General features: G+C 43.1%; 1 protein-coding gene and 1 long non-coding RNA gene across 11 annotated transcripts in view; one reads left to right on the top strand and one right to left on the bottom strand.

The window, feature by feature from the left end:
* LOC122547020 (uncharacterized) overlaps positions 1-27,703 on the top strand; it is a 73,314-nt gene that overhangs the window by 18,603 nt on the left and 27,008 nt on the right. For 3 of the 9 annotated variants that reach the window (XR_015755193.1, XR_015755185.1, XR_015755192.1), the window contains exons 4-6: positions 410-493; positions 9,543-9,624; positions 15,236-15,358. This is a non-coding gene — a long non-coding RNA (uncharacterized LOC122547020). Of the gene's footprint in view, positions 1-409; positions 494-9,542; positions 11,413-13,591; positions 13,820-15,235; positions 15,359-25,623; positions 25,719-27,703 lie in introns of those variants that run through there. The other 6 variants (XR_015755191.1, XR_015755187.1, XR_015755186.1 and 3 more) reach the window with 5 other exon arrangements.
* LOC148135488 (uncharacterized) overlaps positions 1-27,703 on the bottom strand; it is a 63,376-nt gene that overhangs the window by 17,383 nt on the left and 18,290 nt on the right. Inside the window, exons 3-4 of one of the 2 annotated variants that reach the window (XM_087984780.1) lie at positions 22,482-22,574; positions 16,617-16,751 (exon numbers count right to left, since the gene is read on the bottom strand). In XM_087984780.1, the coding sequence (XP_087840906.1) occupies positions 16,685-16,751; positions 22,482-22,574 (160 nt within the window). In that variant the 3' untranslated portion in view covers positions 16,617-16,684. Of the gene's footprint in view, positions 1-16,616; positions 16,752-22,481; positions 22,575-27,703 lie in introns of those variants that run through there. The other variant, XR_015755184.1, reaches the window with a different exon arrangement.

Below are 27,703 nucleotides of genomic sequence, written 5' to 3'. Positions count from 1 at the left end.
AAGGAAGAAAGGTTAATTAACAGGTCTGTGTGCACTTAACTGATCACTCCCATAGGCCCTTAGCCATCCATCAGGTGGGAAAAACAGATCCAGCCGAGTCAGTGCCTGTTGGTGAGGTAAGTCCCTATCATAAAGAGGTATCAGTCTAAACTAAGTGGGAGAGGTCATAAGGTAACCTTGCACATGCCAGAGATCATTATTTTTCAAAAAGGCTTCTTAGTGAGGAGGGCAAGCTTTGACCATAAAATGGCTTCCTGACAGATTGTGTCAGAATAATTTTTAAGCTGGGAGGAGACTCCTGTTTTTTATCTTTAACACAGCATCATTCTGTATATGGGGCTGAAATGTTACCATAAGGTTGAATTTTAAATGAATCATTAGTCTCAAATTAAACATGCTTTCTTTTCAGGGTTGTGATTCAAATTCAAAGAAGGCAGAAGATCTGATGAGTTGGAATTGACAATGGGGCAGTTACGGTCTGTAAGAACACTAAGTAAGTTAAAGCTTCATCAATATTACATTTTACAGAGTTTGCATTTCATAATCAGCGATGGCTACTCATTCATCATAAAGTCCAAAATGCAAATAACTTCAAAACATTCATACACACACATACACACACATAAGAATCCATTATAGTTAATAGGACCCAACTGTTTATTACAAGGTTTTTGGCATGCTATTGAGATGATATAAAGTTTCCGAGATCACAAACACTGTCATTAATTTCACATGTTAACAACTGTGAAATGTTATTACTGCGTCCTTTTTACACAGATTCATTGATGTTAAGGCAAATGTTCTTAATTGCTTGGTGAGAACAGGTGTTTTTAATCTTCTGCACATCCTCGGTTCCCCCTTTTGTGGCCTGATGCCTCCCTGCCTGCCCTGTTTATTTTCTTGTGCTCTATAATTCAACATTACATTTAGTCTAAGTATTTAAGGACAAGTTTTAAGGTTTTCTCATTATACCCATCCAGATGCCTTTTAAATGTTGTAATTGTACCAGGCTCCACCACTTCTCCATGTGCCTTATGATTTTATAAACTTCTATAAGGTCACTCTCCAGGGAAACAGTTCAACCTATTCAACCTCTGTCTATAGCTCAAATCCTCCAACCAGGATGAAGCATATTTACATGGAGTTTCTGTGACAGACAAGGACAGACTTAATCCTTTACTAAACAGTTGTCACACACAGAAATGACAATTAAATAATGTGAATTTCAAACAGATAATTTACGCAGGTTGCTAATGTGCTACACGCAACACGTCCTTTCTATAACCCACTGGCAATACAACTTGATAAACTTCTGCCCATTTCTCGTCTGCCTGAATGTGATGTTCTCTATTTCCTCATTAAGACATCTTTTTTAAGATAATAACAATCCAATAGGATTTGTTTTATGTATGTCTTTTGATACAATTGCTTTAAATTTTCATCTTTTTGCTGTAACTTACTTAATTTACCTGAGCTAAAGATGTCTGCTTTGTCATTTATCTGTTCCTGGTTTGTCTGGACTATCTGATCAAACAGTGTCTCTGCTAATTTCCCTTCAACTTTCTTATCTGTACTCTTTGATCTTTCCTGTTTCAATTGGTGACCTTGTGACCTCGTTACCACTCAGTCAGGAAATATCCCAGGATATGTGTCCTGCAATAGTTCAGTTGCCTAAATTTCCATTGGCTTTTCAACCACAGTCAACAGCGCTCCTACCGGTGAATCAGCAACATCATTAGCAACGATAAATTATATTCCTGGAGCTGAAAGTTTGTCCAGTACTCCTACTATGACTTCTCCCCTCTTCACTAGATACTCTCACCTCACTTCTTACAATTGAGTATTTTTTATTTCAATGTGAATTCCCGTTACTCTTACCTTTTCTGGCAATAGTCTTTCAGAGGTACATATATCCTCATCTTTTAGCATCACAGGTTGAGAGGATCTCTGAAAATTGTTCCCTCTTTCCTGCTGCTCCTGGCCTATGCTTTAACTTCACGGTGTATGGTTTAAGAAGATCTGGCACTTCCTCCAAAAACAAACTTCAACCAGCTTGTACATTCTGGTGCAGCTTTCTAGTCTCCACAGTGCTCTATGTTACCACTCCAACAAAATTCACTGGCTTGTCTTGTTTTCCTACATCTGGCTTTCAATGCTTTTCCTAACCCACTAACACTGACTCCATGTGGCCTACTTTATTGAAGACACCAGAGATTTTTCACTTCTCTTTCCCCTTCAAGGGTTTCCTTTTTACCCTGTAGTAAATCATCCTTGTGATCTTCACCGAGATCTATTTTTTCCTTTCCACACGAGAATTTCTCTTATCCACAATTATTATCCCTCATGGATTGAAATTGATTTTGGTAGCCCAATTTTGATTTATTGATCAACTCAATCATCAGCCATTTCTGATGTCAGTCTTGCTGTTTTAACTCTCTGCTCTTCCACATGAGTTCTTATTAATTCAGGAAGCAAATTTTTGAACTCCTGTCTAAGTGCCAATTTCCAACGTTCAAACTCCCTCTTTTTTTCATAGAACATAGAACATAGAACAATACAGCGCAGTACAGGCCCTTTGGCCCTCGATGTTGCGCCGATCCAAGCCCACCTAACCTATACTAACCCACTATCCTCCATATACCTATCCAATGCCCGCTTAAATGCCCATAAAGAGGGAGAGTCCACCACTGCTACTGGCAGGGCATTCCATGAACTTACAACTCGCTGAGTGAAGAACCTACCCCTAACTTCAGTCCTATATCTACCCCCACTTAATTTAAAGCTATGCCCCCTTGTAATACCTGACTCCATACGCGGGAAAAGGTTCACACTGTCAACCCTATCTAACCCCCTAATCATCTTGTACACCTCAATCAAGTCACCCCTAAACCTTCTTTTCTCTAATGAAAACAGCCCTAAGTGTCTCAGTCTTTCCTCATACGATCTTCCTTCCATACCAGGCAACATCCTGGTAAACCTCCTCTGCACCCGTTCCAGTGCCTCCACATCCTTCCTATAGTATGGCGACCAAAACTGCACACAATATTCCAGATGCGGCCGCACCAGAGTCTTATACAACTGCATCATGACCTCAGGACTCCGGAACTCAATTCCTCTACCAATAAAAGCCAGTACGCCATATGCCTTCCTCACCGCACTATTTACCTGGGTGGCAACTTTCAGAGATCTGTGTACATGGACACCAAGATCCCTCTGCTCATCCACACTACCAAGTATCCGACCGTTAGCCCAGTACCCCATCTTTTTGTTATTCTTCCCAAAGTGAATCACCTCACACTTAGCTACATTGAATTCCATTTGCCACCTTTCTGCCCAGCTCTGCAGCTTCTCTATATCCTGCTGTAACCTGCCACATCCTTCCTCACTGTCAACAACTCCTCCGACTTTCGTATCATCCGCAAACTTGCTCACCCAACCTTCTAACCCCTCTTCCAGGTCATTTATAAAAATGACAAACAGCAATGGTCCCAAAACAGATCCTTGCGGAACACCGCTAGTGACGGCACTCCATGAAGAAACTTTGCCATCAACTACTACCCTCTGTCTTCTTCCATCCAGCCAATTCCTAATCCAAACCTCCAACTCACCCTCAATGCCATATCTCCGTATTTTCTGCAGTAGCCTACCATGGGGAACCTTATCAAACGCCTTACTAAAATCCATATATACCACATCTACCGCTTTCCCCTCATCAACCTCCTTCGTCACCTTTTCAAAGAATTCAATAAGGTTTGTGAGGCACGACCTGCCCTTCACAAAACCATGCTGACTATCCTTGATCACATTATTCCTATCCAGATGTGCATAGATCCTATCCCTTACAATTCTCTCTAAGACTTTGCCCACAACAGAAGTGAGACTCACCGGCCTATAGTTACTAGGGTTATCCCTACTCCCCTTTTTGAACAAGGGAACCACATTTGCTATCCTCCAGTCTTCTGGCACTACTCCTGTAGACAAAGAGGACATAAAAATCAAGGCCAATGGCTCTGCAATCTCCTCCCTTGCTTCCCAGAGAATCCTAGGATAAATGCCATCAGGCCCAGGGGACTTATCTATTTTCACCTTTTCCAGGATTTCCAACACCTCTTCTCTACATACCTCAAAGCCATCCATTCTACTTATTTGTGACTCAGTATTCACATCGACGACAATGCCCTGTTCCTGAGTAAATACTGAAGAAAAGTATTCATTCAGTGTCTCCCCAATCTCTTCCGCCTCCACACGCAACTTCCCACTACTATCCTTGACTGGACCTATTCCTACCCTAGTCATTCTTTTATTCCTAACATACCTATAGAAAGCCTTAGGGTTTTCCCTAATCCTACCGACTAAGGACCTTTCATGTCCCCTCCTTACTGCTCTTAGCTCTCTCTTCAGGTCCTTCCTGGCTACCCTATACCTCTCAATCGCCACAATTAAACCTTCACGTCTCATCTTGAGATAGGCCACCCTCTTCCATTTAACAAGGGATTCCAATTCCTTATTAAACCACGGCTCCCTCGCACGACCCTTTCCTCCCTGCCTGACAGGTACATAATTATCAAGGACACTCAATAGTTGCTCCTTGAACAAGCTCCACATATCATTTACACTCTTGCCTTGGAGTCTACTTTTCCAAGCCACACATCCTAAGTCATGCCTCACCGCATCATAATTTCCCTGACCCCAGCTATAACTCTTGCCCTGTAGTACACACTTATCCCTCTCCATCACGAGAGTAAAAATCACCGAATTATTGTCACTATCCCCAAAGTGCTCACCTACCTCTAATTCTAACACCTGGCCTGGTTCGTTACCCAGAACCAAATCCAGTATGGCCTCACCTCTTGTTGGCCTGTCTACATATTGTGTCAGGAAACTCTCCTGCACACATTGAACAAACACTGACCCATCTAACGAACTTGAGCTATAGCTTTCCCAATCAATATCAGGAAAGTTAAAGTCCCCCATAACAACCACCCTATTACTGTCACTCATCTCCTGAATCACCTTCCCTATCCTTTCTTCAATGATTCTAGGACTATTAGGAGACCTGTAAAAGACTCCTAACAGGGTGACCTCACCTTTCCTATTCCTAACCTCAGCCCAAACTACCTCAGATGGCAAGTCCTCATCCATCGTCCTTTCCACCACTGTAATACTATCTTTGACAAGCAATGCCACACCTCCCCCTCTTTTACCCCCACCTCTGACCCTACTAAAACATTTAAATCCTGGAACCTGCAACAGCCAATCCTGTCCCTGTTCTAGCCATGTCTCCGTAATAGCCACAACATCGAAGTCCCAGGTACCAACCCACGCTGCAAGTTCACCTACCTTATTTCGTATACTTCTTGCATTGAAGTATACACACTTCAAGCCACTTTCCTGTTTACAGGCACCCTCCTTGGAAATTGAGGCCATGTTCCTAACCTCCCTACACTCCAGGCCCTGCACCCTGAAGCTACAATCTGGGTTCCCATGCCCCTGCAGAGTTAGTTTAAACCCCCCCCCAAGAGCACTAGCAAACCTCCCCCCAAGGATACTGGTGCCCCTCAGGATCAGATGTAGACCATCCTGTTTATAGAGGTCCCACCGTCCCCAGAAAGAACCCCAGTTATCCAAAAACCGGAATCCCTCCCTCCTGCACCATCCCTGTAGCCACGCATTTAAGTGTTCTCTTTCCCTATTCCTCGAATCTCTATCACGTGGCACGGGTAACAAACCAGAGACAACAACTCTGTTCGTTCTAACTCTGAGCTTCCAACCTAGCTCCCTGAAAGCCTGTCTAACATCCTCGGCACTCCTCCTACCTATGTCGTTGGGGCCAATATGGACCACGACTTCGGGCTGCTCCCCCTCCCCCTCCAGGACCCGGAAAACACGATCAGAGACATCACGTACCCTTGCACCTGGGAGGCAACATACCAAACGTGAGTCTCTCTCGTTCCCACAAAACCGCCTATCTGTGCCCCGAACTATCGAGTCCCCAATTACTACTGCTCTGCTCTTCTTCACCCTTCCCTTCTGAGTAACGGGGACAGGCTCCGTGCCAGAGACCTGAGCCCCGTTACTTACCCCTGGTAAGTCATCCCCCCCACAAGTATCCAAAACGGTATACTTGTTCTTGAGGGGAACGGCCACAGGGGGTCCCTGCACTGGCTGCTTCCTCCCAGTCCCCCTCACTGTCACCCATCTATCTGCCATCTTTGGAGTTACTACTTCCCTATAACTCTGATCTATGACCCCCTCTGCCTCCCGAATGATCCGAAGTTCATCCTCTCCTTCGCGCTTTTAAAGGGGGAAAAAACCTACCCAGGTAAGCTTACACTAACTGCTTCCGGGTCTCGGCTGCCCCTCTGGTCGTCGTCACTTCCCCTTGGTGCTCCCGCTCTTTCTGTGAAGAGAGAGTGAAAGAGAAAAAAAAACACCGCTGCCCGCTACCGGTAAGTACTTTTAAAACCAAACGGTCTTACCTTCCCTGCTGCTCGTACTGGAAAATCCTTTCCCCTCACTCTTTTTCTCTCTCTTCTCCCTCTCTTCTGCTTTTAATCATAATTCAAACTGTTTTGTTTCTGTTGCCCTTGACTTTTGCCTCTAACTCGAGTTGCTTCATTTTCAATTGAATGTTAGCTATCTCTAAAGATTCTGATGGCATTTCCAGCAAATTTAAATGGTGAGCTATTACTGTAATTATCGCCCTTTTCCTCATAGAAGGAGACAGGTCAAGCTCCAGCTGGTCTGCTAATTCTCGCAACTTGGCCTGAATCACTTTTTGCAAAATTCTGAAATCACTTCTTCCACCCCCAGAAAACTTTTGGTGACTCATAGAGCCATTCCAATCCAAGCACTGTTTCCTGATGAAGGGCTGATGCCCAAAACATTGATTCTCCTACTCCCCAGATGCTGCCTGACCTGCTTGCTTTTCCAGTACCACACTCTCCTCTCTGATCTCCAGCATCTGCCGTCCTCACTTTATTCCAGCAATTGAATTTAAACCAATTGAATTCAACACCCAGAACAAAAGACGCTCAGACTTACCACTTGCTGTCTTTGAGTCCAACAACCTGAATCCCAAATCAGAACTGCAGAATAAATTCTGCAAACAGCCCCAATCTGTTATGGAAAAGGCCAGACCCCTCCAAACATTTCAAGAAAGTAACCTGGACCCTTACTTTGTTTGTTGTTTTTAAGCGAGTATAACGAAGATATTCCAGGAGGGATGCAGCTGGTCAAACTAATAGTTTTAGACAAAGCAGTTTGATTTACAAATTTACTGAATGATACACAAACAAAAGAGAACAGAATACTAAATAACTTAAAAATCTGAAAACCCAACAGATTATATCAATTTAATGATGGTGGGCCCAACATTTACAACAATCCCCATAAATATCCCTTGGCACAAAAGGTAAAATCAAACAACAGGGTCTTACAGGAGAGATGCAAGAGAGAGGGTACCATCATGGACCTGCTTCTTTGTGTTCAGCAGCTTTTTCAACTGTCTGACTGCTTTCAGTCAATAGCCAGACAGTCAAAAACCAAATCAAATCACAGAAAAGCTGAGCTGGGAAAACTGGGACACTTCCCTTTCATTGTACAAGTGTTCTTCTTAAAAATGTGGAAGTCTTTTGCCTGAGGCATTACCTGTTAGCTATAATCAAAATAGCCCTTCCATCAACTCCGACTTTTCAGAGCCTGTGTCTTTTACAAGCTTGTTAAAGGAGCAGCACATCACAGCAGACTGGTCGAAGAATTAAAAGTCCATGGCATACAGGTTAATGTGTTGAATTGGATCCAAAGTTGGCTCAGTCACAGGAAAGAAAGGATAATGGTCGTTGGCGGCCATTGTAAATGGAAAGCTGTTACAAGTGATGCTCTGCATGGCTCAGTGTTGGGACCTGAGCTGTTTGTTTTATACATTAATGACTTGGAGTTGAATATGGTGGGCAAATTTGTGAAATTTGCTGATGACACAAAAATTGGCCATGTAGTGGATAGTGTGGAGGATAGCTGTAAGCTACAGAACTATATAGATGGTTTGGTGGAGTGGGCGGGAAAGTGGCAGATGGAGTTCAGCTCTGATAAGTGTCAGGGAATGCATTTTGGGAAGTCAGACGGTAAATGGGAATAGACAATAAATGGGAATATACTGAGAGGGGCAGGTGAAGTGAGAGATCTGAGTGTGTAAATGAACGGGTCCCTACAGATAGATGGGGTTGTAAAGAAGGCACGTGGAATGCTCTCCTTCATTGGCAGAGGGGTGAATACAAAAATAGGGAAATAACAATGACACTGTATGAGGCACTGGTGGCTACAACAGGAATATTGTGTGCAGTCGGGTCACCATGTTACAGGAAGGACGTCATTGCTGTGGAGAGAGTGCAGAGGAGATTTACTAGAATGTTGTCAGGGCTGGTGAATTGTAGCTATTAGGAGAGTTTGCGGTTGTATTCCTTGGAATAGAGGTGCCATGATTAAGGAATACAGGGCGACCCCCCCCATTCGTGGGTCCGGTTATCACGGTTTACCGTGGTCCGAGTATATAAAAGGGAATGTTCCAGAACCAGGGACCAGGAGGCTGCCGGGAAGGCATATTTCCCATTTAATTTAATGGTTTTGTGTTTCCACTGTAGGTTCTGGAACATATCCTCCACGGCTATGGGGGGGTCTACAGTACTAAATAGTGAGCAACCCGATGAAGGAGCAGCACTCTGAAAGCGTGCACTTCCTTATAAACCTGTTGAACTATAACCTGGTGTTTTGTGATTTTTAACTAACTAGTGACATTAGAGGGAGACATTAGACAGGAGGAACCTGTTTACTTTGGCAGAGAGTTCAAAAATCAGGGAGCACAGATTTAAACTCAGTGGTTTTAGGATTAGATGATATGAGGAATTTTTTTTATTATGCAGAGAGTAATGGGTATCTGTAATTTGCTGCCTGATTTGGTGGTGCAGGCAGAGACCTTACATTTTTTTAAACAAAAGTTCCCTGGAACTGCACCTCAAGTGTTGTAAACTGCAAGGTTACCGGCTGTGGCAGGATGGTGGGATGAGAAAGGGCACCTGGGTGCGTTGGCATGGACAAGATGAGCTGAATGCCCGCCCCCCGATGCTATATTATTCTCTAGTTATCAATGAGACCAGTCAATGCTGTGTGAATATGTAAATAATATTTACTATATACCGAAAGTTACAGTTTGATAACCACACCCACACATTCACTAAGCAGGAACTGACAGGTATAGATCAATAACTAAACTCACATATCCACATACCCACTTGCATCAGGTGGCCTCATTCATGGAGCTGTATGGGTGTTGTTTAGTTTCTGAATCTCACTCAACTGGTCTTAGAATTTTAAGAAAAAATGGACAAAGAGCAGCTCAGAGCAGGAGTGGAATTAGACCTGTGGTTCTGTTTAAATTTCTGGCTTTAAACAAAAAATCCTATTGATCATTAACTGAATGTTACATTGATGTTGCCAATCACAGCTGATGTTGATTTACAGGAGGTATCTCTTCTGTCTTCCTCCAGGCAAGTACTCAAAGGACCAAGACAATGTAATATTCCCTCGGTACAGAGCCAAGTGTGACCAGCTGCTTCTAACAAACAGCAGGTATGTTACTGCTGTCAGAGCGAAGAACTTCCTTTCCACAGTCACAGAGTGGATACAGTCAGACTCACACTGAGCTCCGTTTCCAGAGATATGTTCAAACCAAGAGTCAAACACCACCAAGGAAATAGAATTTTATATTTTTTAATCTATATTATCAGTTCCTATCAATTTGAATGAATGCGCATCGGAAATATACACTGTATTAAATCTGAACTCGACCAGTACAGCCCAGGTTCTTCAGTGTACGATGTTGTGCCGAACTTGACGCCAAATGCAATTAATCCCTTCTGCCTGCCCTCGGTCCATATTCCTCCATTTCTTGCATGTGAATTTGCTTATTTTTAAGTCCCTTCAATACCTTTATTGTATCTGCCTCCATCACCACCCCTGGCAGTGCGTTCCACTCCTAAAACTCTTTACATTAAAAGAAACTGCACCTTAGGTCTCCTTGAACTTTCACCTTATATTCATGCCCCTTAGTTTTAGACATTTCAACTTTTGGAAAAAGATTCTGACCATCAGCCTTAACCATGCATCTCAATTTTATAGACTTTTGCATATAGGTTTGCTGGCTGAACTGGAAGGTTTGTTTTCAGACGTTTCATTGCCATACTAGGTAACATCATCAGTGAGTCTCCGGATGAAGCACTGGTGGTATGGCCCGCTTTTTATTTATGTATTTAGGTTTCCTTGGTTTGTGATGGAATTTCCTGTGGTGATGTCATTTCCTGTTCATTTTCTGTGGGGGTGGTAAATTGGATCCAAGTCAATGTGTTTTTTGATGGAGTTCCGGTTGGGATACCATGCTTCTGGGAATTCTCATGCATGTCTCTGTTTGGCCTTTCCTAGGATGGATGTGTTGGCCCGGTCGAAGTGATGTCCTTCCTCATCTGTATGAAAGGATATTAGTGAGAGTGGGTCATGTCTTTTTGTGGCTAGTTGATGTTCATGTGTCCTGGTGGCTAGTTTTCTGCCTGTTTATTCAAGGTAGTGGACACATAAATACAAAATGGGCCATACCACCAGTGCTTCATCCGGAGGATCATTGATAATGGTACCTACTATGGTGATAAAACATCCAGGTCAGCGAGAAAACCTAGATCCAGAACCTCAACCTGAGCTATAACTCTTCTCAAACTTTTATAGACTTCTATTAAGTCAGCCCTCAGTCTCTGCTGCTCAGAAGAAAACTACCCAGTTTTTCTAGCTTCTCTTTATAGCTCATACCCACTAGACAACATTCTGGCAAACCTCTTGTGCACCCTCTCTAAATCCTGCACTTCCTTCCTGTAATGTGGCAACCACAATTGAAAAATCACACAACACCAGATTATAGTCCAGCAGGTTCATTTGGAAGTACTAGCTTTCACAGTGCTGCTCCTTCATCAGGTAGCTGTGAAACAGGATAATGAGACACAGAATTTATCGCAAAAGACTATTAGTGTCATGCAACTGAAATGATATTTTGAAGAAACCTAGATTGCTGTTCAGTGTTTCATCTTTTAGAATGGGTTGCAGGTTTCAGTTCATTAATATATACATCCCAGAACTTCTTTTACGTCACATTCTCAAAATAACTTCAGGTTTTATTTTAAAAAAGGTGACATCTCAACTGAAACAATGTATTAAAGGTGAGGTTAGAGTCTGTCTGTATCCCAATCTTGAGTCAGACTCGTTCTATTGCAAAAGTCGGAATTTATGAAGTATTACATGGATTGACTGCCTGCAGATTGTACTCTTTTTGAGCAAAATAGAATGTATCTGCAAATATAACTCTTCAAATGCAAATTCACCTCCAGAGACTTGCATGTGCGTGCGTGCATATGTTTGTGTGTGTGAGAGAGAGCATTTGAGTGTGAGTACACATGCGAATGTCTGTGTGTATGCTTGGTAAAGTGTGATAGAGTATAAGCTTGTGAGAGGGTGTGTGCATGGGTGTAAGTGTGAGGGTGCATGTATGTGTGTATGAGGGAAAGCGTGTGGATGAGAGAGGGTCTGCATGAGTGTGTGAGTAGTGTGACAGGAACTCAAGGTCCCAAATGAGGTTGTCCTCACAGGTTCTGAGCTTTATTAAGGATTACAATCGAGGTGAACAAATGGACAATGCTTAGTTTGAACAACCATATGTGAGGTAGATAGTGAGCACATTGAAGGAAACATTTCAGCTATCAATTTTGTCACAATACTCTAAGTATGGCCCAAGATCCTTCTGTACGTCAATGTTGTTCAGAGTCCAGCCATTAACTGTATACCTTTCCTTAACATTTGATCTCCCAAAGTCCAGCATCTTACACCTTGCCGGATTAAACTCAATCTGTCAATTCTCCACCCAAATCTGCAAGTGATCTATATCCTGCTGTATCCCTTGACAAAATTCTCCACTGCCCACAAGTCCACCAATCTTTATATTATCTGCATTTAGTAACAATAAATTTAATGTTACAATCAAGGCGAACAAATAGCTGATGCGATTACTTTGAGCAACTATATATTGAGTGCAAATTGAATTGAAGGATACGTTTCAGCTATGCTTAACTGTGAAGGACACTTTTGTCACTTACACAGACACAGCAATCAAATAATATGAATTCCAAATGCACAATCTGTGTCAAAGCTTTACATAGAATGATTAATGTGTAGGTACGTAACCATATGTTTCCCCCCACCACACACACACACACACACACAGAGTCTCTATCTCGATCTCTCTCTTACTCGCTCGTTCTCTGACTTATGATGAGTTTCAAAAACATACACTATCCTGACACACAGTACAATGTCTAACAGCCATGCAGTTCCATTGACATTGCAAGTAACACAGAATGTTATGTTCAAAATTATTTCTACCCACAGATCCTTTGTCAGAGAGGCCTATAGCACAGAATCAGGCCCTTTGAAACTTTTGAGTCTGCACTGATCAGAAACAACCAGCTAACAATTTTCATCCTGATCAGCCAGCATCCATTTGCATAAATGGATCATGGGATCAGAGGAGCTTATCATCCCCATCTTTATCACATCATTCTGCATTTCTTCATATTGCAGCAGAAGACTTTGTTTTGTCTGTTTCAGTCCATCCAGAAACTTTTTTTTGGATAATTATGTACTTCTTTCAAAATTGTTGCAATTTTCTACAGATCTCTGCATTCCTCCTCCCCCTCCCTGGGATGTCTCACCAAAAAAGCATGAAATTTGGCTGCAATTTTCACAATGCATCAATGGAATCTAATAACCACCCTTCAAAGCAGTGGAGAAAAGGGGGGAAAAAAAAGCAAAAATTGGTAGGCTTGTAGAATTGCACATTTTATTTTCAAACAGAGTTGAACAGTGTTGATTATTCCATAAACTTAATTTGACAGTTTACATATTCTGCATTGCATGACACAAAAAAAAAACAAGGTCCTTTTCTATTCCTCCTCCCTACTATAGAGCAACATAAGATTACTGCTAATGGTGCATCATCAGCAGGGTAATGTCCTGTTTGCATCAAAAAAATAGAAGTGAATTAGCCAATTGTCTTTTCCGTACAAGGTTAGTCAGTTCCAATACAGTTGAATTGTTTGTCACAAAGTTGCAAATGGATTCAGTTTGCACTGATTGTTACTTCACCAGTATTCATAAAAGAACATCACTATGCACTGAAACAAAAGCTGATGGCTTTCTGAGACCAACATTTTACATCATTACTCTCTATTAGATTCCACACTATCCAAGATACAAAAGGTCCATTGTGTTTCCTACCTGGACTCTGAATAACAGCACAGAATCCTTTCTGTTGCAGTGTGTTACACTTTCACTTGCACGTGATTCCTACAGGCACTAACAATTAAAGAACTTCGGCTGTTGCCCATTCACTACAGGAGAAATGACCTGAGATACAGACTGGCAGCACAAGAGTAAACTCACTCTCACTCAGCCACTGGATGCTGAAAGGAAAAGAATAAAATTTGGCCTCAATTATTTCCAGATATGAATCGACTCTCAACATCACTTATCACAGCTGAGGATAGACAGTGCCCAGCAGCGCCTGATAAAGTCTACTATACATGCACTCACACAGAATGTAAAAATAAACAGACTGAAATGCAATACAATTAAGCATCATTGAAAAGAGTTTATTTACAGAGTTTGTGCTACACTCGGACAAAACCACAACTGAACACACGTGAATGAGATCCAGTAAATCTCCAATGACCCCTCTACAGAGCTTGAGGATCCTTCCTTAAATAAATTGCCCAGAACTGAACACAAATGTGATCTGACCAACCAAGGACTACAGTTATTAAAAGTCAGCTGTCTACAGAACTGTTGTTAAATTGTCCTTTCCATATAGACACTGACAATGTGTGGATGAAATTTACATTCCCAATTACTGCAGAACTGATGCATAACAGAATGTACCAGTACAGGCACAATGGGCTGAATGGTCTGCTTCTGTGCTATACCATATCAGTGATTCTGATTTTGAGATCACATGCTGTTGTGTTGCGTATTGGTATAAAAATATCATTCACATATTGACATAGGAGAAAATGACAAATACAGATTAATATCAACATACTCAATTCACAGCAGGGACAGACCAGTAAATACACTCACACATTCACATAGGAAACCGACAAATACAGGTCAACATTGACGGTCTCAATTCACAGAGCAGGAGCAGACTGGTAAATACATTCACATATTCACATAGGGGAAACGGAAGGTAAATTGATATTTACATGCACAAAGAAGAAACTGACACGTACACATTGACAACCACATTGGTTCTATAAATGATTCGGAGTTGGGTGTTGAGGACATAATCTCTAAATTGCAGTTGACACTAACTCAGGGAGAGGAGTGAATTGTGAGGATGATGCTGAGTGACTTCACAGGGAGATTGACAAGTTGGCCAAATGGGCAGAAATCTGGCAGATGAATTCCATTGCGTACAGTTCTGGTCAACCTGCTGTAGAAAAGATGTTGTTAAGCAAGAAAGGTTACAGAAAAGATTTACAAAGATGTTACCAAGATTGCAGGGTTTGACTTATAAGGAGAAGCTTCATAAGCTGGGTAGCTTTTCTCCCTTGGAGCATTGGAGGCTGAGGCAAGTTATAAAATCACGAGGGGCACAGAAAAGGTAAATGGATATGCTCTTTTACCCAGGGTGGGGTGTCCAAAGCTAGTGGGCATAGGTTTAAGGTGAGAAGGAAAGATTAAAACAGGACCAGAAAGGCAAATTTATCCCACAGAAGGCAGTGTGTATATGGAATAAGCTGCCAGAGGAAGTGGTAGAGGCAGGTAAAATTACATTTAAAAGACATCTGGAAAGGTACATGGATAAGAAAGGTTTAGAGATATGGGCCAAATGCAGACAAGTGGGACTAGTTGAGTTTGGGAAACCTGGTCGGCACGGGCGAGTTGGGCTGAAGAGCCTGTTTCCGTGCTGTATGACTCGGTGAAAACAGATGAGAATAACAAACTTTGCCTGAAAGACAACCAGTGTATAGGAGGAGCTGTGAATATCTGGGGTCATTATACAGACCAATTTCTCTTGGCAATGCACATGACTGGAACAAGCCTAAAACTGACCCTGACAAATGTTATTTCTTGGTACTCTGAACAGGACATGGCCATCTCTGCCAAAGTGGGAAGTGAATACAATTCCGAAATATCCTTGAACCAATCGACTGGCTCAGCCAGAGCCAGTGAAAAGTTTGCAAAGGGTTAGGAGTGCAGAGAAGACCAGGTAAAGAGGGCAGATTTCATTCCCTTAAGAACAATCACAGACATGAACAGGAGAAGGCCATTCGGCCCCTCAAGCCGGCTCAGCTATTCAATACCATCATGGCTGATGCCTGATTCCTCACACTCACTTTCCTGCACTTAACATGTAACCCTCAATTCCCTGACTGATCAGGAATCTACCTACCCCAGCCTTAAATCTATTCGCTGTCCCCACACACAGCTCTCTGTTGCAAGGAATTCCAAAGACACTCAACCCTCCGAGAGAAGAAATTCCTCCTCACCTCAATCTTCAATTTTGAACCAGATGGTTATTTGTTCCTGACAACAGTCATCATTAGAGTCTTAACTCCAGATCTGCTTTTGTTTAATATCTTACTCCAAATCCACTACCTGCCACAGCAAGTTTCAAATTCACATCAGCAGGCATACCCTGGGGAGCTGAAAACATAGGATTTTGTTTCCCCGTTATTTCAGAAACTCAAAGTGAATCTCACCAAAATTGAGATCAGAATAAATTGCCCCACACCACTGAGTTAAACATTGATCTCCCCAGAATCCATATAGTGTGCAAAGGGCATTCAGCCCATCCAGTCTGTCCCAAGCCAGTGAAGAGGATCTCACCCAGACCCTACTCCTGTAATCCTGCATTAACCATGGCCAATTCCCCTAACCTGCACATCATAGAATCCTACAGCGTCGAAGCAGGCCTTTCAGCCCATCGGCCCATATACTGACCCTCTGAATAACATCCCACCCTGACCCACCATCCTCTCTAATCCCCATAACCCTGCATTTACCATGGCTAACGTTCCTAGCCTGCATAACCCTCACACTATGGCAACGTAACATGGCCAATCCATCTAAACTGCATATCTTTGGACTGTGGGAGGAAACCAGAGAACCCGGAGAATACCCATGCAGAGAAGGGGAGAATATGCAAATTCCCTTTAGACAGACAGTCACCCGAGGCTGGAATTATTCCTGAGTCCCTGGCACTGTGAGGCAGCAAATGCTAACCACTGAGCAACTGTGCCACCCAATATTTTTACCACTGGCCATGTAGGAGTTGGTTTGCTCAGTTGATTCTATAGTTGGCTTACAATGTATAGTCACGCTGACAGCATGCGGTTCAATTGCTGCTCTGGTTGAGATTGCTGTGAATGATCATTCCCTGTGCCTTAGATGTGGTGACCCTCAGTTTAAACCATAAACAGTTGTTGCTTTTTCTCTCTCTTTCTACCCCCACACCTCTCCCCCCGCTCTGTAATAAGACAACAGTGAACTTACATTAAGCACCTGCTAAACACATAACTTTGCTGATTAAAAATTAACTGCTGTTTTCTTCACTGCAATATAACTTACATGCTTCCTTCCTGCTGCACCATGAGAGTGACCTGTAAATGAAAGAAAAGACATTTTACCAATGGTTCGCATAGAACATAGAAAAGTACAGCACAGAATCCCCCTTTGGACCACGATGTTGTGCCGAGATTTGATCCTAATGTAAAATACAGTAACTTAACCATGTGCATGTCCAGCAGTCACTGAAATATCCTCAATGACTCTGCTTCCACCACCACAGCTGGCAACGCATTCCATGCATTCACAACTTTCTGTATAAAGAACCTACCTCTGGCGTCTCCTTTATACCTTCCTCCTAATATCTTCAAAATATGACTCCTCGTACCAGTCAATCCTGCCCTGGGGAAAAGTCTCTGGCTATTGACTCTATCTATTCCTCTCATTATTTTGTAGACCTCGAACAGGTCTCCTCTCTTCCTCCTTCTCTCTCTCTCTCTCTCTCTCTCTCGAGAAAAGTCCAAGCTTATTCAACCTTTCTGCATAAGGCAAGCCCTCCAATCTAGGCAGCATCCTGGTGAACCTTCTTTGCACCCTCTTCAAAGCCTCTGTATCTTTCCGATAGTGAGGTGACCAGAACTGGACACAATATTCCAAGTGTGGTCTCACCAGGGACTTGTAGAGCTGCAGCAAAACCTCGCGGCTCTTAAACTCCCCCCTACCATGGGATACCCTATCAAATGTCTTGCTGAAGTCCATATACACCACATCCACTGCTCAACTGTCGTCAACCTGTCTGGACACCTCCTCAAAGAACTCAATAAGATTTGTGAGGTATGACCTGCCCCTCACAAAGCCATGCTGACTGTCTTTAATCACACTATGCTTTGCCAAATAGTCATAAATCCTATCCCTCAGAATTCTTTCCAAAACTTTGCTGACCACAGACATAAGACTTGACTGGTCTATAATTGCCAGGGATTTCCGTATTAAACTTCTTAAAAGAGAAACAATATACACCTCCTTCCAATCCTCCGGTACGACTCCCATGGAGACTGAGGAGGCAAATATCCTCGCCAGAAACTTAGCAACCTCCTTTCTCACTTCCCGGAGCAGCCTAGGGTAAATCTGGTCTGGCCCTGGGGACTTATCAATCTTAATGTTTTCCAAAATTTCTAGCACATCAACTTCATCAATCTTGATCGGGTCAAGACTGTGTCCCAGCTCCTAAGTTTTCATTTACAACAAGTTACCTTTCCTCGGTGAAAACCAAAGCAAAAAACTCAATTAGGGCTTCCCCTAACTGCTCAGACTCCACGCACAAGTTCCCTCCGCTATCCCTGATCGGCCCTACCTTCTCCCTGATCATTCTCTTATTCGTTACATAGGAGTAAAATGCCTTTGGGTTCTCCCTAATCCTTCTTGCCAAGCCTTTTTCATGCCCCCTCCTGGCTCTCCTCAGTCCATTTCTGAGCTCTTTTCTAGCAAGCCTGTAATCCTCTAAAGCTGTGCTAGCTCGCTTCCTCCACCTTACGCAAGCTGTCTTCTTCCTTTTGACGAGAAGTTCCTCTGTTCTCGTCATCCAAGGTTCCTTAATCTTACCCCTTCTTACCAGTCTCAGAGGAACAAATTTGTGCATCACTTGCAACAACTGCTCCTTAAATAATCTCCACATGTCTGCTGTGCCCCTTCTGTGGAGCAATTGCTCCCAGTCTGTACTTCCCAACTCCTGTCTGATAGCGCCATAATTTCCTTGTCCCCAATTGAATATCTTCCCTCGGTAACTACTCCTTTCACTTTCTAAGGCTATGCTAAATGTGAGGCAGTTGTGATCACTTTCACCAAAGTGCTCTCCCACCACAAGATCTGACACCTGTCCTGTCTCATTGCTGAGCACCAAACCCAAAATGGCTGCCCGCCTTGTTGTCCTGTCCACATACTGAGTAAGGAAACCCTCCTGAACACAAATGACAAAAATGGCTCCATCCAAACCATCTGCACTAAGGAGGTTCCAGTCAATATTGGGAAAGTCAAAATCACCCATAATAACAACTCTGCTACTTTTGCATTTTTCCAGAATCTGCTCACCTATGAGATCTTAAATCTCTCTACTGCAATTAGGTGGTCTGTAGAAAACCCCCAATGCGGTGGTTATTCCCTTGCTGTTCTTAACTTCCACCCATACTGACTCAGTAGAAAAACCTTCCTCAACAACCTTCATTTCTGTAGCTGTGATGCACTCTCTGATTAGCAATGCTACACCCCCTCCTCTTTTTCCACCCTCCCTGTTCTTTTTAAACGTTCTAAACCCTGGAACATCAAGCAATCATTCCTGCCCCTGTGAAACCCACGTTTCCATTATGACCACAACATTGTAGCCCCAAGTACTGATCCATGCTCTAAGTTCGTCACTCTTATTTCAGACACTCCTGGCATTAAAGTAAACACACTTTAACCGATCCCTTTGTTTCATCGCATGAGAAACCTTCCTGATAGATTCAATATATCCTGTCACTGTCCATTTTGCAACTGACCCCCTCTCAGACATGTGGATCTGATTCCCAACCCCCTGTCAAACGAGTTTAAACCCTCCTGAATCACATGAGCAAATCTCCCACCCATCCTTCATGTACAGGTCCCACCTTCCCCAGAAGGTATCCCAATGGTCTAGGTATCTGAAGCCCTCCCTCCTGCTCCAGCCTCGCAGCCACGTGTTAAGCTGCATTTGCTGACTGTTCCTCATAGCACTAACTCGTGGAATCTAAATGAATTGTGAGAGGATGCACAGGGAGATTTATCCTATCCATGCCCCTCATGATTTTATAAACCTCTATAAGGTCACCCCTCAGCCTCCGATGCTCCAGAGAAAACAGCCCCAGCCTATTCAACCTCTCCCTAAAGCTCAAATCCTCCAACCCTGGCAACATCCTTGTAAATCTTTTTTGAATCCTTTCAAGTTTAACAACATCTTTCTGATAGGAAGGAGACCAGAATTGCACGCAATATTCCAAAAGTGGCCTGTACAGTCGCAAGAAGACTTCCCAACTCCTGTACTCAATTTCTTACCAATAAAAGAAAGCATACCAAACACCTTTTCCACTATCCTATCTACCCACGACTCCACTTTCAAGGAGCTATGAACCTGCACTCCAAGGTCTCTTTGTTCAGCAACATTCCCTAGGACCTTACCATTAAGTGTATAAGTCCTGCTAAGATTTGCTTTCCCAAAATGCAACACCTCACATTTACCTTTCTCAGCCCAATGGTCCATCTGATTAAGGTCCTGTTGTAATCAGAGGTAACCTTCTTTGCTGTCAACTACACCTTCAGTTTTGGTGTCACCTGCAAATTTACTAACTATACCTCTTATGCTCACATCCAAATCATTTATATAAATGATGAAAAGTCATGGACCTAACACCAATCTTTGTGGCACTCCACTAGTCACAGGTCTCCAGTCAGAAAAACCCTCCACCACCAGCCTACGTCTCCTACCTTTGAGCCAGTTCTGTATCCAAATGGCTAGTTCTCCCTGCATTCCATGGAATCTAACCTTGCTAATCAGTCTCCCATGGGGAACCTTGTCGAATGCCTGACTGAAGTCCATGTGGATCACACCTTATGTTCTGCCTTCATCAATCCTCTTTGTTACTTCTTCGAAAAACTCAATCAAGTTTGTGAGACATGATTTCCTACGCACAAAGCCATATTGACTATCCCTAATCAGTCCTTGCCTTTCCAAATACATGTACATCCTGTCCCTCAGGATTCCCTCAGGATCCCCAACAACTTGCCCACCATTGACGTCAAGCTCACTGGTCTATTATTACCTGGCTTGTCCTTACCACCTTAAACAGTGGCACCACATTAGACAACCTCCAGTCTTCTGGCACCTCATCTGTGACTATCAATGATCAAATATCTCAGCAAGAGGCCCAGCAATCACTTCTCTAGCTTCCCACAGACTTCTAGGGTACATCTGATCAGGTCCTGGGGATTTATCCACTCTTATGTATTTCAAGACATTTCAAGGTAATATGGACATTTTTCAAGATGTCACCATCTGTTTCCCTACATTCAAAACCTTCCATGTCCTCCATGTAAATACTGATACAAAATACTGTTTTAGTATCCTGCCAACTTCTGCGGCTCCACACAAAGGCCACCTTGCTGATCTTTGAGGAGCCCTATTCTCTCCCTAATTACCCTTTTGTCCTTAATGTATTTGTAAAAACCCTTTGAATTCTCCTTAACTCTATTTGCCAAAGCTATCTCATGTCCCCTTTTTTCCCCCCTCCTGATTTCTCTCTTAAGTATACTCCTACTGCCTTTATACTCTTCTAAGGATTCACTCGATCTATCCTGTCTATACCTGACATATGCTTCCTTCTTTTCCTTAACCAAAACCTCAATTTCTTTAGTCATCCAACATTCCCTACACCTACCAGCCTTTCCTTTCACCCTAACAGGCATATACTTTCTCTGGACTCTTGTTATCTCATTTCTGAAGGCTTCCCATTTTCCAGCCGTCCCTTCACCTGCGAACATCCGCGCCCAATCAGCTTTTGAAAATTTTTGCCTCATACCATCAAAATTGGCCTTTCTCACTAGCGATGTTTAAAAGTGGTTGGGTATTAGAGGGTTAAGATAAACTCGAGAAAATCTCTAGTTTCACTGAACCAGAAATGTTATGAAAGGACTGTATCCTTTACCAGCGTTTCTTATTTTTGAGATGGTGAAAACTGCTATTCGTTTTGGAATCATCTATAATCAAGAAAATATAAACAAAGTGAACCGAAAGTCTAGAGATCAGAATGTTAAACCAACAGCAAACGATGCCTCAAACTGATAATTAAGGTCACAGCCCCAACCCAGCAGGAATATAAAACTCTTGGCTATATATCAACCTTTTCAAAGCAGTTCACAAACCAGGTGACTCAATAACATCGAATGTGTATTTTGCATCAACATTCACTTCAAAGGTTGTGCCCACCCTCCCAGAACAAGCTCACATAGGAAGATAGAGGGCCTGGGATCATTTACAATTTTTTTTACTGTTATTCACTCATGGCACATGGGCATCACCCGCTGGGCCCAGCATTTATTGCCCAACTCATCCCTAGTTGTCCCCTTGAGAAGGTAGGGATGAGCTGCTTTCTTGAACTGCTGCAGTCCATATGCTGTAGATAGACACACATTGCCCTGAGGGAGGGACTACCAGGATTTTGACCCAATGACACTGAAGAAACAGTGTTATATTTCCATGTCAGGACACTGAGTGGCTGGAAGGGGAACTTGCAGAGAGTGGGTGTTCCCACGTATCTGCTGTACTTGTTCTTCTAGATGGAAGTGGTTGTGCTTTTGAAGGTGCTGCCTGAGGATCTTTGGTGTATTTCCACAGTACATCTTGTAGATGGTACACACTGCTGCTACTGAGCATGGCTAGTCGAGGGAGTGGGTGCTTATGGATGTGGTTCCAACCAAGTGGAGCTGCTTTGTCCCTCGATGGTGTCGAGTTTCTCGAGTGTTGTTGGAGCTGCAACTATATTCTGGCACATGGGCAAGTGGGGAGCATTCCATCACACTCCTGACTTGAGACTAAGACAGTTGGAATGGCTCAATCAGGGAAGATTCTCACCATATATATCCCTCTAATGAATAATAGAATGAAATCATGACAAATCAATATTGTTCTGTCTTCCTCAGATGGATCCCAGGGTCTACCCTACAAATTCCAAATTGAGTCATACCCATCGCACACAGCCTTTGATTTTCCGCCATTTAATAATAATAATAATAATAATAATAATTCTCAGAGTACACACCCTTGTTCGAGAATCTCAAGGTTTGTAAACAAAACAAATCGTTGCCATCGTGTGCCCGTGTTCTTTACTGAACAGTACATGGCTCCAGCAAAACTAAAGGATCAAAAGGAAAGTTGAAAGGTTGTCTTACAGTAAACTGTCAGTCTCTAGGTGGCAAATAATATCTGTCCCTGCCGAGTTTTTCCAACAATTTCTGTGTTTCCTTTTATTTCTATCATTCATTGCCTGAAGAAAGCTAATTGAATGCTGGCATTTATACTGAGAGATCTGGTGTACAAGGATGCAGAAGGGATGCTGTAGTTATACAACACCCTGGTTAGACCCCACTTGGAGCAGATCTGGGCACCACACCAGAGGGAGGATAGATTGGCCTGGGAGGGAGCACAGCATGAGTTTACAAGAATGATACCTGGGTTTCAGGGGTTAAGGTATGAGGAAAGATTACACAAATTAAGCCTGTTCAGTCCAGCATTTACACGGTTCATGGATGATTTGATCAAAGATATTAACAGGAGAAGACGGAGTATAAATTGAAAGTGTTTCCACTGGGAATAGGGAGGGCATATCCAGAGAATTACAGCCAGACTGTTCAGGAGAGATCTTAGGAAGTACTACTACACACAAAGGCTGGGAGATGTTTGAAACTCTCTTCCACCAACAGCAGGCATTGCTGGATCAGTTGATAGTTTTAAATCTGAGAGATACATTGTTTGGTTAGCAAAGTTATTAAGGGGATAAGGGGCCAAAGGCAGGTCTGTGAAATCAGGTCACAGATCTGCCATTGAATGGTGGAACAGGCTCAAGGGACTGAATGGCCTCCTCCTGCTCCTTTATACGAATATTCCACATTAATAAATCATGGAACCCCCTGCAGTTACAAAATGGCATTTCCACACATCGGAGCAATTAGCGATTTCAAATAGAAACTGAAAGTCCAAATATTTTATTTTATCTTTATCCTCCCAAGCAGCACATTCCAAACCCAACAACTCAAATAAGTTTCTCCTCATCTCACACTGTCATTGACAATCTTGAAATTCTGACCATAATAATAATAATAGAGACCTGGGTTCAATTCCCGCCTCAGGCGACTGACTGTGTGGAGTTTGCACGTTCTCCCCGTGTCTGCGTGGGTTTCCTCCGGGTGCTCCGGTTTCCTCCCACAGTCCAAAGATGTGCAGGTCAGGTGAATTGGCCATGCTAAATTGCCCATAGTGTTAGGTAAGGGGTAAATGTAAGGGTATGGGTGCGTTGTGCTTCGGCGGGGTGGTGAGGACTTGTTGGGCCGAAGGGCCTGTTTGCACACTGTAAGTAATCTAATCTAATCTAATCTAATCTAATCTAATAATAGTAGACCAAAGAGGGGAAAACAATAACTTTCTTTGCCCTGTCAGAATTGTTCAGAACTTTCAACATCTCAATAACGTCACTACTTCATCTTCTCTGCTCGAAATAGAATAAGCTCAATCTCTTGAACCTTTCCCTGTATCTAAAATCCCTCATCGTTGGTATCATTCTCGTAAATGTCCTTCACACTGTCTCCAGGGTTTGAACATCCTTCCTTAAGTAAGGTGTCCAGAACAGAACAAAACCAGCCTGGGTAATAGAAGGCCAACTGCCTTTGTCAAATGTATTTCTAAATTCAGCTTTTGTTGCCTGTGAAGGTAAGGTGTTACACACATACAAAGAAATACCCAACCGCTCCAACATGATCTGATATTCACCATTCAATACTTGTGCTGTCACTGGAATTAATTTATTTTCTGTTCTCTGCTTTGTGTCGGGTGTCAGGTTAGCTCAGTTGGCTGGATGGCTGATTTGGAATGTGGAGTAACATCAACAGCATGGGTTTGAATCTCTCACTGACTGAGGTTACCATGAAGGACTGTCCTCCTCCACTCCTCCCCTTGTGTGAGGCATGGTAACCCTCAGGTTGAACCACCACCTACCAGTTATCACTCTCTCCCTCTCTCTCTCTGACACTCCAGCTGAGGTCCACCAGTGTCTTTTGCAATTTCAACATCACCTCCTTGTTCTCGGACTGTATGCCCCTATTAATAAAGCTGAGGATGCTGTGTGTTTTATTAACTGCTCTCCTCCTGTTATGCCTCCTTCACTGATCTGTGGATATATACCCCAAGTTCCCTCTGCTCTTGCACCCCCTTTAGAATTTTACCCCCTACTTTGTATTGTCGTTTTGTTTCGTTCAACCAACATCCTTCACCAAATTTGTGTTGAGTCACTTTTGTCTTTATTTTCCAATGTTCATGAATTAAAACCTATTTTGTTAAATCAAACTTCATTTTCTCCCTCCTAGTAGTTTTGCTGCTAACTAATAATATAACTCCACAAGAACATACAGTCTAGGATCAGGTTGAGTCCATTTAGCCCACCAGGAACCTGCTCCGCTATTCCATACGATCGCAGCTGATCCTATCTCAGCCTCAACCCCACTTTCCTGCAAACACTCCCTTTGATCCATCACTGATTAACAATCTGTCTGTCTCCTCCTCCAATTTATGCAGTGTCCTGGGTGGTGAGGGTCAGGGGGAGTGATTTCACAGATTTGCAACCCTGTCCTCATTTGAGAGAATTCATTCCCCCTGTTTTCAGTCTGCCCAGCCCCTTATCCTGAAATGATAACCTCTTGTTCTAGATTCTCCCACACAAGCAAACATCCTCTCTCCAACTCCTTGTCAATACCCCCTTCAGCATCTTGTAGCCCTCAGTTAGATCTCCTCTCTTCCAAACTCCAGAGAAACTGCTCAATCTCTCATCTAAGATAAACCCTTCCTCTCTGGAAATGATTGAGTGAATCTCCTCTGAACTACCTCCAGTATAAACTGCATCTGTCCTCAAGTAAAGAGATCAAAATTGTACCAGTCTCTTCTCATAAGACTAACCTTTCATCTGGGCAATCAATTCAGTGATTTCCTTTCAACTCCCTCCAATTCAACTAGATCCCTTCTCAAAGAAGGGGACCAAAACTGTCTGCAGTACTCCGGATGTGGAAACCCCAATTCCTTGTACAGTTGCAGTAACAATTACCTACTTCCAAAATCCATTCCTTTTGCAATAAATGTCTTCCTTGTGACCTGCTGTAGACTTTGCACTGATACTTTGAACTTTTTCTCCTATTCAGATGATAAGTTGCCTTTTTCAATTCTTCTAACTGCAATGGATAGTCTCACCGCTAATGGGTCTGATCAATGCTCAGTTCACTGTCTAACGGAAATTGTGAGTGTGTCCTCGATTTGAACTGTTGTGCTTTAGATTTGCAAACGTGTCAGACACAATGGTTCATTTGCTCCAATTTGTCTAACAAATGTAAAATTACTGGGTTTACACCCCAGGGTGATTTTCAGGCCATTTGGACAGTGTTGGAATGCTGTTCGAAGTTGCTAACCGCCTCACTAATTTACCTGTGCCACCGGGAACTGTTGGAAGAAGCAGCTGGAGAAAATAAGAGAGAAAGAACATAGGAAAGTTTTACTGTAAATATTCAGCTTCTCCAGCTAGCAAATGAATCTGGGTTCTTTGACTGATGCGCAAGCAACAATTATTCCAATTTTAACCTTTAGTTTATATCTGTGCTGACCATTCCTCTGAACCATTGTCTCCCCAAATAATTTCGTCTGCCACTTGCTCAGCCTGCCCACATCCTCACAAAGCACAATCCCAAATAGTGCTTTATTTCTTTTATAATTCACTTGTGCGACATGGAAATCACTGGCTGGGCCGAAAATTTATTATCCATCCCTAGGTGGCCCCTTGAGAAGCGGGTATTAAGCTGCCTTCTTGAACCACTGCAGTTCCACGATACCATTAGAGAGGGAACTACAGGACTTTGACCCAGCGACACTAAATGAATGGCTGATACATTTCCAAGTTGGGATGGTGAGTGGCTCAGAGGGAAACTTGCAGGAGGTACACTTTCATACTCTCACTCAAACGCACTCACACACATACCCTCTCATACACACACCCTCATACACTATGTGACCAACATCAGTTTGAAACCTACATCGAGTGCTGACCGGAGAATGATCGCTGGGGTTACCTCCTGGAGTGTCTCACCCACCAATTCCGGAGTTTAATGGGAAGCAATATGATGAGAGAAAGGATCAGAAACAGTGGGACAATGAGTACTGCCATCTCAGTGCTGTGTTCCTGTGCTGGATTCAGAGAGGCATTTCCTATCAATAACATCATCCCTTCAGCAAACACCAACCCCAGTATTCCTGTCGCCCCCCACTCCGCCCACCACCCCATCCTCTGCCAACACTCATCCACTTGGAGGGAAACCCTGTGTCTGTAAAATTCCCTTCAAACCCTCACCATTGCAGTAACATGATTCTTAATGAGAGAGGCTGCACAGAAACAATATCCCACCAATCCAACCCAAACTATTCGATGCTAAACTCAAAAAAAAAAGATCACTCTGCACCAACTCTCTCTAAATTGTCAACTAGAAGTTACTGTCCTTCATTTTCACGGCCTGCATATAACGAGGCAAAACTTGCCTTGACCTCCACCAGTCAGCAGCAACTGGGCCATTCACAAAGAAACATCGAAAATATCAACAGGAGGAGGCCATTCCGCCCCTCTAGCCTGCTCCGCCCATTCAAAGGGATCATGGCTGATCACCCAACACAGCCGCTTGTCTCCCTGCACTCTCTCTTGAGCCCCAAAGAACTCAATCCAACTCCTTCCTGAACAACATTCAGTGTTCTGGCCCCTGACTGCTTTCTGTGGCAGAGAACTCTACAGGCTCCCCACTCTCTGGGTGAAGACATTTATCCCCATCTCAGTCCCACTCCATTTCCTTTTTACTGTGACCGCATGGTTCCGGACTCTCCGACCAGTCGCCCGGAACACCCTCCCCTTGTTTACTCTGTCTCATCCTTGTTCAAATTTATAGGTTTCTATGAGATTTCCCCTTAATTCTTTTCAACTCCAGTGAATGTCATCCTAACCGATCCAGTCTATCTCCACCTGTCAGTCCTGCTATCCCAGGAATCATTCTGGGAAACCTTCGCTGCACTCCCTCCATAGGCACAATATCCTTCCTCAAATAAGGAAATCCCCAAACTGCGTACACAGTTCTCCAGGGTGTGGTCTCACCCTGTCCAATTGTAACGAGACATCCCTGCACTTGGACTTGAATCCTCTCGCTATGAAGGCCTCCCTTATCTGAGAAAGGATATTACTCTCTCTCTCTC

The sequence above is a fragment of the Chiloscyllium plagiosum genome, unplaced genomic scaffold (assembly GCF_037043375.1).
Source record: "Chiloscyllium plagiosum isolate Xiang-an unplaced genomic scaffold, Cpla_swu_hap1 HiC_scaffold_49, whole genome shotgun sequence".
Taxonomy (NCBI): Eukaryota; Metazoa; Chordata; class Chondrichthyes; order Orectolobiformes; family Hemiscylliidae; genus Chiloscyllium; species Chiloscyllium plagiosum.
This window is presented reverse-complemented; position numbering and strand designations above follow the sequence as displayed.